The sequence below is a fragment of the Trichoplusia ni genome, chromosome 2 (assembly GCF_003590095.1).
Source record: "Trichoplusia ni isolate ovarian cell line Hi5 chromosome 2, tn1, whole genome shotgun sequence".
NCBI lineage: Eukaryota > Metazoa > Arthropoda > Insecta > Lepidoptera > Noctuidae > Trichoplusia > Trichoplusia ni.
The window spans coordinates 18,189,816-18,205,449 of record NC_039479.1 but is presented as its reverse complement, the minus strand read 5'-3'; the positions used below and the strand labels follow the sequence as shown (position 1 = coordinate 18,205,449).

The 15,634-nt window shown below is 37.3% G+C and overlaps 1 protein-coding gene across 1 annotated transcript in view; it reads right to left on the bottom strand.

Annotated features, from left to right (window-relative positions):
- Positions 1–807: 807 nt before the first annotated feature.
- The window catches only part of LOC113508512 (transmembrane and TPR repeat-containing protein CG4050), a 128,025-nt gene continuing 113,198 nt past the window's right edge, over positions 808–15,634 (bottom strand). Inside the window, exons 3-12 of the mRNA XM_026891592.1 lie at positions 12,736–12,817; positions 7,553–7,652; positions 6,497–6,612; positions 5,330–5,547; positions 4,411–4,615; positions 4,042–4,305; positions 3,477–3,962; positions 3,187–3,373; positions 2,740–3,020; positions 808–2,598 (exon numbers count right to left, since the gene is read on the bottom strand). Coding sequence (XP_026747393.1) covers positions 2,311–2,598; positions 2,740–3,020; positions 3,187–3,373; positions 3,477–3,962; positions 4,042–4,305; positions 4,411–4,615; positions 5,330–5,547; positions 6,497–6,612; positions 7,553–7,652; positions 12,736–12,817 — 2,227 coding nt within the window. The 3' untranslated portion in view covers positions 808–2,310. The remainder of the gene's footprint in view (positions 2,599–2,739; positions 3,021–3,186; positions 3,374–3,476; positions 3,963–4,041; positions 4,306–4,410; positions 4,616–5,329; positions 5,548–6,496; positions 6,613–7,552; positions 7,653–12,735; positions 12,818–15,634) is intronic.

Below are 15,634 nucleotides of genomic sequence, written 5' to 3'. Positions count from 1 at the left end.
TTACACCGGTCTCATTCACACACTTGCCACAAAGCAACCACAACCGACATGGCGAATTAGCGGCTGCCCTCATCGCATACGAAACCACAGTGTGTAGTTGCCACAACGTAAACGCTAAATACCGCAGCGACTGTTTTTACTCGTAACTGCAGCTTTATACCTATATTTTGTAGGGACAGTGGTTAGTGGCATGGTTGTTGCAAGTAGACGCACCTACGTATGTACGTACGTCCATAAACTTACGAAACTAAATTGCAAAAGTCATCTACTCATTTTCTCTGAGAGCCACTGAAATCAACCTAGAAGATTGCAAGAAAATTACAAATGTACAAAATATTTAACTTACATTACGGCTTACGTTTATTGATTTATTGGCAACAGTTTTCGGAGTGACTGCCTATCTGAAATGCTTAGGTACCGCATCAACCAAATCAACCGCACGGGGGGTAGTCAGAGGTTTTTCCTTTCATGCTGACTCATTTACACGAAGGGTAACCTCTTACTCTGTTGGCTCAGCGACCTAAAATGTGTCTTAGCCTCTGATACGAGAGAGCGATACTTTACCCGATCCTTGGCCACTTCTCGCCCGTCATCGGCGTGAAGCGCCCGAAGGTCCGCCACGGCTGTATCACTCCAGCGATGCTTGGGCTGACAGAGCATCTACCTATAATGAATTTCCCAGGTACGCTCTCTTAACACCGCGATCTTCTCCAACTATTTTGTCGTGGCCTAGCCATTGGAGTCCGTGAGCTTTTATTTCTACAATGATGAACGATTAAGGTAACGATTAATAAAAATAAAGCAAGCATCATTTGAAACATTTTATTTTATAAAAATAAACGTTTTGACGACAAATAGTTACAATATTCGGGGTCCTTACGAATTCAACTCATAACAGAGTTCCCACAAGAAATGTTTCAAGACATTGTAAAAAATTCAGTTTTTACAAAAGTTACTTTTTATCTTAAAACATTAACAACATTACATTTTTTCACATCTAATTCTAATAACGGTCGATCACTTTCTTCTTAATAACTTTAATGAATAAGAAAATAATATATTTTGTTCAAATGTTCATCCAGCATACACATTGGATGAGACAATACATACATACATTATTAAAAACTAAAGTCTACCCACACTGCTGTCCTACCTTAAAGTTACTATAATCAATCAAATAATAAAGGCATATAAAATATATAGGTACTAACTTAGGTACTTAGGCACTCTGTGTGGAGAAAAAACCAGTGATCCAAATAAACAAAAATAAACCTTTATTAAATTTTATGAAAATATTTAATGCTATTTACAATAACACTTGACAGCAATGTGTTTAGAGTAGAAGTTATTAAAATAATGGAATAAGAAAAACAAGTGGCACAGATTAATTTCGAAGACAAACTGAAAATAATTTGTTCGCTTTTCTGTATGTCTGCCGATGGCCATCATTTCCCACGGTGCTCACTGACAACGTTCCCAAGTCTCTTCTGGACGGTGAATATGCGTATTGACAGTAAAGGTGATCGTTCAGTAAAATGTTGTTCAGCTAGATATCGTATAATCATGATACTTTATTTTAAATGGTTTGGCGGTTATGCGGGGCCTCTCGCTAGTGCTACTCCCAACGCCTAATCGAAGCACGGGGTCGTATTCAAAGTTAATTTAATGTACAATGCAATGTATTTCATATTTCTAACTAGTATATAACGAAACAGATTTTTTATTCAAACGAATATTGTGACTAGAAAAACTTAGACGATAATTTTACTGGAAACATTTTTATACATTCCATTACGCTATTTCCTTTTTTATACACAAGTATTGTAATTGTCCGTACATTCCGTATACCGGGCTAATGACAAAAGCTCGTTGAAACATATTCTACATAATAGGTACCTATTATATATGGCATACACAATTATAATTACTGATGTCTTTAACTAATATCACGAAACGCCGTATGCAAATTAAGTTGTTACCTACGAGATCAATAATTTTATCATATCGTTTGGCGTAAACACTTCGCTCAGTACCGTTACGAAACCTATACATACATAAAATATGCAGTAATGTGGTAAGATATCTTTTAAAGGGAAACGATCTAAATCAAGCGACAGTAAGGTGAAATACAATACATTATGCCCGACTGAGATAGAAGGTAATACCCTGATTGTTCGAAGAAATTATAAAAATAATCGATAGGCAGATAAAATCGCGACTGGCCGTTCGTTTATTTTGGTGTTCGAAGAAGATATTCCTAAGCATTTATGTACAGTTCCATGTGGAGGTCCGCGTCTAGGATCGTATAGGCTATGAGTCGTCGGTCTCGTGGGGGTCGGGCGGCTGCTGCGGGATGTAGTTCCAGCGCGCGCGCACCTCGCCCGGGGGCGCGGCGGGCGCGGCGGGCGCGGCGGCGGCGCGGCGCGCGCGCACCACGCCCAGGTGCCGCTGGATGTAGTGCTCGTGCGGCGCCAGCCCCGCGGCGCGCGCCAGGCACTCCTCGGCCGCCGCCAGCGCGCCGCGCTCCACCGCCACCACGCACAGGTTGTGCAGCGCCTGCACGTTGTCCGCCTCCAGCTCCAGGATGCGGCGGTAACACTAGCCGACAGACCACAACAACATTCATTTTCACATCCATAAGCCTTGCTTATTTCAAAAGCGCTAAACACATTTTAAGCCAATGCTTGTCAATCTAACTAGTGATATCTTAAAAAATAGTTTCCATAAAGAAATACTCACACTCTCAGCCGCATCCAAATCTTTAACAGAATTAATATAGATGTCTCCAAGCAGCACGAGCGCCTTCACATGGTCCGGGTGATGTCGGACGAGCTGCTTTAAGAACGGCGCCGCTTCTAACGGCCTCCGTCTGTCAGCGAGCAAAAGCGCAAGGTTGAACAGCGCTGATCGGAAGTCAGGCTTGAGATGTACTGCAGCCCTGAACCATCGCTCTGCGCATTCTGCGTCGCCTTCGTCCATGCACACCATGCCGAGGTTGAAGTGAACACGTTCATTAGTTGCTGGAAGGAATTAAAATTGTTAAATACTAAGTTAAATCATTGAGAGGGAACGGAGCCAACGAGAACAGGTGTAATGTTTCCTTCTTCTTCTACTTAGTATGTATGGATGAGCGTTTTTTAAAGTTTTTGTTTAACATTGCACAAAATAATTTAGGGTACTGCTTACCATCTTTATCAAGAAGTTTGAGGAGACGCTGCCTGGCTAAATGCCTTAAATCAGCCGCTCCTAACTCTTGGAGAAGAATAGCAGAATTCAGAAGCGCCTGTTCATGTTCTGGCTCTAGCTCCAACGCTTTGTCTAAATAGGCCAGCGCTTGGGATGGCTTGCCTTGTTCTAGAAGCACCACTCCGAGCTGCAAAAGAAGACAAAAACAGGTTTTATTTTTAATCTTCACACTGATATTTTTCGAGCAGGATTGACTAAAAAGTGTAGAAACAAACAATATAGGAACTTACGTTATAGTAAATGTCTGGGTTTCCACTGTCATACAGTAAAGCCCTTTCGTAAACCTCCTGCGCTTCCTTTGTTCTATTTAACTTGATTAAAATATCTCCCCTATTTATGTAAGCCTGAGTATAATCAGATCTCATGCTGATCGCTTGTCTGTACAACATGTCAGCTTCTTCCAGTCTTGTGGCGTTTTTGGATATTAAATTGGCAAGATTGAGGAATACGTTTAAGTGGTTGGGTGCTATTCTCGCTTGGTATGATTCTCCTGGTTTGGCCTTCGGGAGTAAAGACTTGGCCTTTACGTAGGCATCCTCGGCCTCCTGGTACAGTCCTAAGTGGTTGTATGTCCGGCCCACGTTGATGTGGGCGCCGACGTCATCCGGTTGCACACTGACGGCTGTGTTGAAGAATTCTAACGCCTCCGCGTATTTCCCATCCGCTTCTAAGGCGTGACCCACGTTATTATATAGTTTGGCGTTGTTACGATTAACCTGAAAGGTAATTGGAGTGATTTAGAAACTCTGTCTCTAAACGTAATTAGACTGAATTAACACTTTAAATTCTGCTTACTTTCAGTCCTGATGCAAATATTGAATATTCAGTCTTCCAATCCCAATTCCTCATGTAAGTTTTAGCACTGAACGCTAGGAGGAGGAATATGAGTAAGCTAGCAGCAAGTTTGGCTCGTTTCTTGGCCAAGAGTCGCCAACCGTGGGCAACTAACAGGCACCAGCCCATGGAGGGCATGTAAAGAACTCGCTCGGCGACCACGAAACCCACAGGGAAGAATAAGTTTGAGGCTGGTAGAAATGGTAGAACTAGTAGAGCAAGACCCTAGGAACAGAAAGATTACATTAGGATATAATAAGCAGACAACTTTTTATGAAAATAATTTTCTGTTCAGCAGGAATACATAAAATATCAACAAATAGTTTATACCATAGAAAGAGCCGAAGATCTTGTCCTCAAGGCGTGTATAGTGGCAGCAACGAGTACGATGACCAGCGCCAGTGTGGCAAGATTCCGAGGGTCTCTCCAGCATTTGAGGAGGGCGACGGTCCCCATCGTCCAGTCACAGCATAACGCCTCGGGCAGAGTCAGGAGCCACGCATTCAGAGCAGGTAGGTAGGCGAATGTGAGGTGTCTGGAGGTGGAAGAATATCAATCAAGTTATATGGCATTATATTTCGTCTTTTTATTGTGAATTAAATAATAATAAACTACTTTCGTACAGATCTTATGAACATAATCCTACAATCCATCTTGAAGTGCGATTTAAAAAGAAAAAGTATTTGTGGAAAAGATTTTTTGCCAGGTCTATAATTATCAAATATCTTACGTATGCTACTTGTGAGAAAAAACACTGATAAATAGAAACAAAAGATGATAACATGTCTTAAGGAATGGCTACATTACGCCCCTAAATCTTAGTAAATGATACAAAGCCAGGTCTTTGTTTATTTAAAGTGAATCCACCATAAGCCAAGTTTCCGCCCCTTGAACAATGGTAGGAGCGGGAGCGCTCATAAAATTAATGTGGCTTAGCTTTGCGACCGGCTCGCGACAACTAGTGCGCTTGTCAAAGCCAATTATCCTTATTACAGTGCGATAAAGATAAAGAAAGTCGTCTGGCTACAAAAGATGAAAAATAAGGCTATGTGTTCGACGCTCATTTAAGTAGGTGCTTATCTTGTAACTGAGTTTGGTCCGAATTCCGAAAGAATTCTGTTTGTTTTAAATGTAATATGACCTAGCTCAATTTGTTTGACAGATAGGTGTAAAGAAAACGTCCATATTGCAAAAATATTCTTCATCATAACTAATTAAAAAAAACAGCATAACTATAGTTATTAGTTACCTGGTAGGGGGCGGTGCCGCTCCCGCAGGGTTGTCGAACCTTGTGAAGACTGGCAGCTGCGCGCCCATGACATGCAACCGGGCGGCCAGCAGGGCTAGGGTCGCGCAGCATACCGTGGCAACCCTACGTGCTGCCTCACCGCACGCACAGCCCCAACCGGAGCCCTTACCCCACGCGTCCACCCAAGACCAGCGACTAACTCCGCCTGAACTCCGACGCTAGACAAAACAAGAGAAACATGATTTCTGAGGACATGAATAACAATGTAACATCAATATGAATAAGTATAAAAGCACATGAATATTGGATTGAAACGAATATTAATGAACCACTTCAATCTCTCGTTTTTAAATCTTGAATTTCACGGACTTTGTCATGGTCACGGCAGTCGATCTGAGACGTCGATTTATTGATTAATGTTGGCATCAGACAGCGAAATCATTCTACTGTTATCAGTTAGTATTTCTTGTCAAATATTATTTGCAAGGATGCTGACAGTTGCATTGTGACGCTCCCTTAAGGATCAAAAAAGTGTGATCGCTAGTTCGATGTATTACAACTACTTCTTAAAATTCATCGAAGAATATCCGATATAAAATCTATAGAAAACTAATTAAAAAACCATCCAGTCTAGGTCTGAAAGTGTTGTATCGTTAGTTATTTTATTTAACATGTCGGCTACGTCGGCGGTATGCCGTTAGAAAAAATCTGGGGGCGTAGGGGCGGCGCAACAAAAAAAAAACAACATGCTACGCGCTCGTCCTGTCTACCGCGCACTTTAGGAATATTTTCTAGAAACTTCATTGGCTTTCTCTACTGTTTTACGTCATAAAGTATATTTTTAAATTCGTATGCTCCTGTTTCAAATAGGATATTCCTTCAAATTGAATAAGCTATTTTGGTTTGTTATTAAAATAATTTAAGTGGACAACCACTTTCAATCTTAGAATGTTTTGAGTCGAGAATGAACTTGAAAGTTACGATTTTTAGCTGACTAGCAGAACGGGCACTAACATCAAGCTAAATAAATGAGATGCTAAAAGGGAAAACACAAGTTTGAAGAAAACTTAGATGGGTATTATCAATGTAAACTACCCAAGTCATTTGAATGACTTTTAATTTTATTTCTGTAAAATCTTCAAGTAACATTTAATGGTTTAAACTTACTTTTTGAGCGACAAACAGTTCATAGACGACGCAGACTCCGGTCACGGTGATGCCTTGCTCTTTACACAGCATTGCAACACCGACGCATGCAGTGCACGCCACTACGTAACGCCAGTCTGTAATTTTGTATAGTAGGTTTGAGGTGCGATATTATAGGTAAAGGATCGTTATTTGTATATTATTACTTGTCATCAGGTAATGACAAAATATCAACAGATCAGCAGACTTAAAGTCAATTACGAGTTTTCACTGGTAGTATTGCATATACTCCGTCATTATTAATGAGAGATACGGCAATCCAGTTGTGATGTAGTATGCACATATACGGTCCAGAAATTTGGTTTCGGTTTAGACTTTTTGAAAAGGAAGAAATCCTTCATCGAAGCCTTTTAATTGGGAGTTTTTAGTGACTGAAAAAAAAATATTTTGTTTTGAAATTCTGTTATTCTGGTATCGGGTACCTGGTCATTTTAGGTACCTACATAAAGCGTATGTAAAGTTCGTAACAAAGTAAACAAATTATCCATAATAGATAAAGCACAGTAAAAATATTCCATACTACGACTATTATCAACGATATCGGGAGGATATCAGGAATAATCCTCTAAAAAACATCTCAAGCACTCCTCAACATCACCGAGTAATGTTTGGGCATTACCGTCCCGTGCCAACGACCTCAAGGTCGCTACAGATCCTCTACATATTGAATACTTAAGTTTGAAGATAGAGTAAGGAGGTGTCTAATACAGGACATTGACCTGAAAACTTGGTAAGGGTCGGTATGTTATTTTCTTTGTGTTATACAATAAGGAGTGATTATTTTCATTCATTGTGGCCTAACGTGAGTTTAGGTACTTACTGAAGATTTTTTTTGGGATGAACTAAACTAAACTTTTTTTATGAACTAAAGAATAAGCCAAATTTGTATAAGTTATAATAATGTATGAATTTTGGAGTATGCGTATTCATCTAGTGAATAGAATAGAATATAAGTATATATACATAACTTTATTTCTTTTATCGTCGGTGGATTAAAATATGTGTATGTGTCCATACCCGTATATCTTCTTCGTTGAGAAGCACGCGCGTAGCACAGCAGCGCGCCGAGGAAGAATAGAGATGATAACATTTCGGCACGACCCACCACTCCTGTCACCTGTTGTAAAAAAAAAATACGATTTAATATGATGTCATACAAATATTACTTGTGATTTCAATGTAAGGATTGCTTTAAGCTTTTGTTCTATTCTATTTTTTCCCCCCCATCTTTTTGTATACATATGCACGGCAATGGCCGCCGATATACTTAATATACCTACCTACAACCCGTTTAAAATATAGGTGTAATAACCTCATAGATAGTAATATATAGTAATCAAAACACTCTTTAACACTTCAATTAAATAAACCTTTGAACTGACACTTAACATTTGAAAACAGTAAACAAGACAAGATGCGGTACATCGTAAAGATTGTGAATGGCGGCGTTTGTGGCACAGACTATAAAAATAGCAAACATGGTTGGGGCTTACTGCGGCCCCCGTACCGCTCACGACTTCATTACAACGGACACGACAAACACATTTCCTCGACTTTTACGAACACACCAAACGTATTAGTTTACTTTAAAATATAACGTGGCGCGCCTTCGATTTTATTCACACAGTACCATCGGCAAACTGAATTATGTTTAAACAAGACGTTAATGTACTACTAACATCAGAATATCGCATTATTTCTCAAGTAAAAAAAGCACACTAAATTCGGCAGCTAATCTATAGAAATAAAACAATACTTATAAAACAAAAGCGTTCTATACACAGTTAACATTCTCGAACTAGCATTTATTTTGTTCCGTGTGGGTATTGAACCTGATCGGTACTTTGTTTTTTGCTAAAGGTTACTAGGGTAGCGTAAAAAGTCAAACACCAATCGGGTCAAGGCAAATATAGGACAGATAAAGGCACGAGCTGAATTCCTATTTCCAAAATGGCACAAATCCCTCCTTTTAATAACGTCGCTCGTCAACGCGATTTTAAATCGTTTGTCGTATAAAATACGACATAATAAAACGTGTGTATCTAATTGGAATGCTGACGTAAACGGTAAAGTTTAAAGATCATCAAGTTTACACCTGACTGCGCGTAAAATTGTCATGTGAGTTGACGTGTATGGGCGTCATAAACGGTATGAGCTACCGGCGGATGCTGGCTGCATTATCACGGCTCTTGGCCTTTTGCAAATGGCAGAGTATTTTCAGGAAAAAATCTAGTTAAACAATCTTTAAAGCTTATCTTCAGCAGTCGACATTTCGGGCATACATACATTTGAAATATTGTGTTTGTCTGCTTTTGGAAGATTAGAAATTGCACTTTCTGTTATATTGCATCGTATTGGTAATCATGTTAGGTGCTGCTCTCGTACTTCGTTAGAAGACAAATCTATTGAAAAATATCAATTAAATCCACTTTCCATAAAGACTTCTAATGTAATTGATACAAAGAAATCTTTTCACAGAGAGAGACGTCAAAATAATCAGAATAGCAAACAGAAAACCATCCTAACACAACCCCAGCACACGATTCCCGCGAATCGTACTTTTTATGTGGAACATAAATTTAATTTCATCCGAGGTGCACGGCAAATTACACTGTTCGCGGGCAAACCTTGGTTATTTTTATAAAAGGCTTTGCGGAGTTTCATTTGCATGTATTCGATTTATTGTTTATTTTATATTGCTCGGTAAAGCTGGCTAATTGGCTGTGCTCTAACCTATTTAATTGTCCGGGTAATATAACGAAGAGAATACTCGTGGGAGTTTTTCTTTTCCACGATTTTTATTACTAATAATATTGTATGCCCGTCTGTATGTGGGATTCATTATTACCGTCGCGCTGTTAGCTTAATTAACGAACTAATAAATAAGTACACTTTTATATATATTTTTGTAAAATGTTTTGTTTAATTAGACGAGCTTTTATGCTCAGTCTTTAAATGAGTTAAATTTTAATTATGTATCGTTTCCATTTTTTATCATTATACAAACTTACGTGAAAATATTTACTATACGCGTTATTGTCTATATTCTCAGATGTTTTAAATTTGACTCGGTTTTTCTTCCACACGTTAACCGATCCTAAGCAATAAGGAACTAAAAAAAAATTTTCACTGTTTCGACTACCATTTTTGATAAACATCGTAAAAAAAATATAAACAAAATTATTTTAATCATTGAAATAGACAGTTAAGTTAAAAAAAAAGTTATACGATAGCTTATTATTATAGTCATCGTCCTGATAGTGTGTTTATTAGGTCATAACTATTCGGAACATTTGAAATGCATTCATTCATAATTAAATTCTTTAGTATACGTAAAATTTCGTATTTGACGGAGCGTTGAAATACAACACTTTATAGGTACAAGGTATAAAGCGTTTCTCTTCCAAAACTGCACCCGTATTACGTAACTCCCCTGTACCACGAGGTACCCCCATCCATCACTATCCTTATGTAATATCAGTTCTATAAGTTTCGCTCGCCCTGTTCGTTTGGCGCGCCATTATAAAATTCAAGAGCACTTTAAAAGCCTTTGCGTGTTCTAACGAGTTGGCTCACCTGGGCTCTTGACATCTGCGGGATCAACGGCGTCATGCCATCCTATCGTCAAATATTACACATCGTAGTTCTGCGCCTTACTTGATTATTATGAGAGAATTACATTAACAGCCGTATGTTATATGTAATCATTTTGTCGTTTGTAACGTTTTGAATTGCTTTTTCGGTACCTAAAAGGGTAAAAGTGGAACAGTATTTTTTAACCCGTCAGTTACCAGGCTGTATCTCTTGAAACGTGATAGCTAGACTTTAAATGTTGAGATGAAATTTTATATTTATAGACTGGCCTGTTGGTCTATTGGTTAGTGACCCTGACTGCTATACCGGAGGTCGTGGGTTCGATTCCCACCCAGGACAAATGTTTGTGTGATGAGCACGACCATTTGTTCTGTGTCTGGGTGTAATTTATCTATAATATGTATGTATTTAGAAATATATAAGTATGTTTATCAGTTGTCTAGTACTCATAACACAAGCTCTGCTTAATTTGAGACTAGATGGCGTTGTGTGAATATTGTCCAACATTGTCCAACATATTTCAAGGTACAACAGATAATAAAAATAAAGATAGAGGTTAAGCAATAACTGTTACGGTTATAAATTTATGGGTGACAAATAGATTTGTGCCAACCAAACCTCAAATATATTTGTCACCCAACAATAAAGGTCGGTTCAAGAAGAAACATCAGTAATAAAAACAAGTGCACAGTTTGAAACAGTAAAATGTTAATGTCCGAATAAAAGCAATCAATGGAATGGAATGAAAATTCGAACATAATATGCCGTAAAAAAAACAAAACATATCGGATACTGTCATACCCAGCGAAGCTTCTCATACATAAAGCGTTTAATATCACGAACGAATATTACACGAATACCATCTGATAAGTCATACTTCGACCGAACCGTGTTAACAAAAAAACTAGTGAATGAATGAGTGAACTATTTTATATTGAAGCTGTTGTATAATAAAGTCGTTTTTAGAATGACTTGAAGTTTTCGTATTTAGGGTTTTACAAGAATAAAATACCTTTGTATTTTTAAGAAACATTTGATAGTCAAGTATAATTTGCTTAGAAATCGTTCCTGAATAATTGATTCAGTACTTCGCAATATTCAAATAAAATATATAAGTACTAGCTGTTGCCCGCGACTTCGTCCGCGTGGTTTGAAGATATAAGTTATGATTTTTTCTTCGCTCCTATTAGTCGCAGCGTGATGGTTCAAAACCTTCCTTGATGAATGGTCTATTCAACACATTTTTTTTTCAATTTGAAAACAAAAAAACTCTTCAGCTTTATATATTAAGTATAGATTACTGAAATACTGTAAACTGAAACTACAAGTACGTTATTGCTGTACTGTACTGGAGAACGTCGTCTACTGCAATAAGGCTTGTTTTGAGCCAAGATTCTCGAACATTCCATCGCGTCGGTCTCATCCAACTTGTATGAATAGTTTATGCGTTTGACAATCGTTACTGGCAGGAACGTTCGACAAGTTCGAAATTAGAATATCGTATACGTATAATAGTTTGGCAGTTTGAACTTCGATTCCGATATAATGTGTCTTCTGAATTTGAATATGGAATTGAATAACGGTATAAGTGTCATACTTTGTAACAATTGTTTGAGGTTATGAAGATTCATCTATTTATAGGTTGAGGTTTAATAACTAGATTACCCCATTGTATTGGGCTAAAAAAGTTTTTGAAAGACTTTTATTCTTTTACTATTTTATGGTTTTAATAAAGTAAGTAAGCCCCAAATTGAATAATTATTAACTTACGGTGTTCGTGACGTACTTCGTAACAATTTTTCAAAGGTTTTAAAAGGTTCATTTATTTATAAATCGTTTGAAGTTATAAGTAGTACATTACGCCGCAACTATATTGTACTGGGCTCCGAAACACTCGTCTTATTATTCTTTTGGGGATATATATATATTTTCAATAAGTTCCTAAATTATTCTATAACTAAAACAATATGACAACTTTAAAGACTAGATGAAATCTCGTATTAAATTGTGTATTATGCAGTTGATGTCTATGTAGATGCCTATTTTTCCATCAAGGCGTAGATACTCGCTAAGGTCGCGAATCGCCAACAAATTACACAACAACCTTGAAATTTACTTCCGTTATCGATAAGTAGGTAGGTATATTATTATACATTCGTATACTCATATTTAGTGACTTGTTGCTACCCTAAAGATTCCTTAGCAACCATAAATTTTCCTCAATAATGTGAGGAACTTGGGAAGGATACAAGCGCTATTAAGGGGTTCGTGACTCAAGTAACTTCTTTCATGTAGTCTTGACATGTTTGGGATGATGTTTAAAATTATACAAACTTAATGAAATATCCGAGAAGTCGTCCGCTTTCTTCTGTGTCGAATGCCTATATCACGGAAGAAAGTAATGATATATTTTTTGAGATTTCTAAATGTAAATCAAAGCCTATTGATCCTACTCCGGTCACAATCTATTCTAAATAGAGAGTTCCATATACCACGCAGGTAAATCGACGTTAAACTAACATTACCTCTGAGCTACAAACATGCAACAACCGCCAAAGCACCATACTTTGATAGACTGAAGCGATAATCTATAAAAATACACTCACCGCCTCAGTATGAATAGGATGTACGGCGAACAAGATGGCGGCAACAAAACTGGCAAACTCCGGCAGGAACATGGCGCACACCCTGTAACAGAATAACTGGGTCAGTGGATGGATAAACACGCTGAATGTGTCGCGGTCTCGCGGTCTTCTAAACCATCACTGTTTTTGTAGGCACGTGCTTACAGCTGTCCAAATTGAGTTGGTAACAGAACCGGCTGTGGGTGTGATACCTGTGATACCTTGGTAAGATCATTGAGGGCCTTTTTTTAATAAATAAAATGTCTGTAGGTACAAGAATTGAAAAGTTCGTAATATTATATCGTCATACTATTCTACAGATTTTTCGGAAACAATCGTATATAAAGAAAAGTTATTCAGAAAACATAGGTGAGGTTATATAGATCTGGAGACAGGAGACTCAAGGCTACATTTTTGAACCACCTATTTCTATAAATTGGCATCCCTAAGCACCAGCCTTGGTTGTAACTAATCGACTAACCAATATATTACATACAAATGAAAGCAAATGGCTGAATGAAATATACTCGATTCTATTCCGAACTGATTTTGTGGGTCAATTATGTGAAAACATGATTATGTTATACCGGCCGCAGAAATAATATCCAATTGGATTGTGTTTTCTTGGTTACAGAATCAACAGATATTTTTTTTGAAAGGGTTATTTTTAATGGTCATGTTGGTTTTGTAATTTTTCAAACAATATTGTTTTCAATCGATTTATTATATGTAGTTTGGTCCTCTTGTAAGGTTTGGCAATCTCTGTTCGCCATTTTGAGTTGTAGGACAAATAATTGACAAATAACGACTTATATGTATGGAATGGGGAAGAAATTATAACTTTGTACTAAGTAACTAAGTTCTTATCATACATACGCTAAATCGAAATATCAGATTTATCATTTTCTTTTGCAATTTAACAATATTAGCTATATGAAGAATAGTAACGTTTTCTTTTGCACGTTAATTAGGTAATTATATTTTTTACTTAATAACACAGTTTGCTTGAAAACCTCAAAAAAAATCTTTATTTACATATTTTTTGTGTGTAATTTAAAAGTTTAAAGGTGATCACAATCAGGAAGTATATTGTAGTTATCGTCAAAGTAAAAACTCATAAACTATTTATAACAAAAAAAGTTGTTCAGAAACTAAATTAAGTTCCGGCCCTGGAATAAAACAAAACAACACGCTAATTCCATAATTACAATAAAAAAAACAAAACACGTATCGTTTCCAGCAAACGAATTCTATATCAACGTAGCGAAGTTGAAACTTATGTGGTTTCATTTCACACGCATGCCGCGCACATGAGAAACAAAAACTTTTAATGGATGGATTTTATGTTTAGCTTTTTATGAGAAACTTTAATGAGTTGTTTGCGGCGGATTATATTATTATACTGCGCCAGTAAAATAAATGTTTCATAGGTAATACTGATCAGTGTTTTTATTGAAATTTCTGTATTCAAGTTTAAGTACTATGCGGTTTTATATTTGGATAAATATATTGTTTTTAATTCTGATTATAAAAGTTAAAATGCTTTTTAAAAGCATTCTCGTACAAGATAAAAGGTATTTTCGTTTGATTTGCAGATTAACTGGCCTGTTAGTCTCATGGTCAGTGATCCTAGCTAAATCCGAGGGACGCGAGTTCGATACCCACCCAGGTCAAATGTTTGCGTGAAGAGCACGGTCGTTTGCATTTTTTCTGTGTCTGAGTACAAATTATATTACCTATAATATGTATGTATTAGAAATATACATATATGTGTGTTTATCAGTTGACTTGTACTCATAGTCAACCTTTACTTAGTTTAAATAACAAACAAAAAATCCCTTGAGTTCAAGACAGGCGAAGAATTCTGGTTCTCCCGTACCAAAATTGCTCTATCGATACTTAATTAGGTACTAAACATATACGCAAACGATAGGCAAGACGACCAACCTATACAAACCTGTCAAATAAACCCATAAACATAATCACCAGCTTCAAGAGTTATGGTACCGTCTTAAGTTCCAATCGCCACCGCATCGTGGACATAAGCGATGGGCTATTGAAGCCGGGCTAATGTCGAATGTCACTTAGTACAGGGAACAGTGATGTAATGCCTTCGACGCGGACCGAACTAAATTAGACGTCATAAATTGACCACGTTGACGACGACAGGCGATAATTTAATCACACAGATCGAACGATCTTGTCATTATCTTTATTTTGGGACCGATGTTCGGAGACGTTGTGCGAGTGGTCTTTGATGTGTTTTTGTTTTATCGATTTTTGTCGTGATAATGGATGTTTTTATTTATGGTTTTTAGGTAACATGTTAATTATCATATGTTGAGACCAGAAAACATTTTTACAAAACCTAAAATCTTTACAATTTATTACTTAAGTTCAATTGTAATAAAAATATTGGAAACTGAGTACCTAACAAACTTTATGAATAGACCAGAAAACATTTTTACAAAACCTAAAATCTTTACAATTTATTACTTAAGTTCAATTGTAATAAAAATATCGGAAACTGAGTACCTAACAAACTTTATGAATAGAAAACTCTTCACGTTTATTCAAATTCAGGTTGTAGATTCCAAATAAAAAAAAGAATAATACATTGTAGCATTGTGTCGTAAAATTGACAAAGTTATAACAGGTAATACAAACGCCGCCCGGACCGTCAACTTAGTTATCAACGACACTTTAAAATTGAAGCGACAATTTTCGCCGTAGTTTGCGCTATCTTGCGAGATACATAACGAGTACGTAAGTCCTGTGTGAAATGCTGAAGTCGAATGACAATAATTGGGCAAGTTGGTCCGGTGCACAGCGGCGCCACCGCGGCACCGCGGCGCGCTTGTGGCAACTTGCCCGCAGAGGT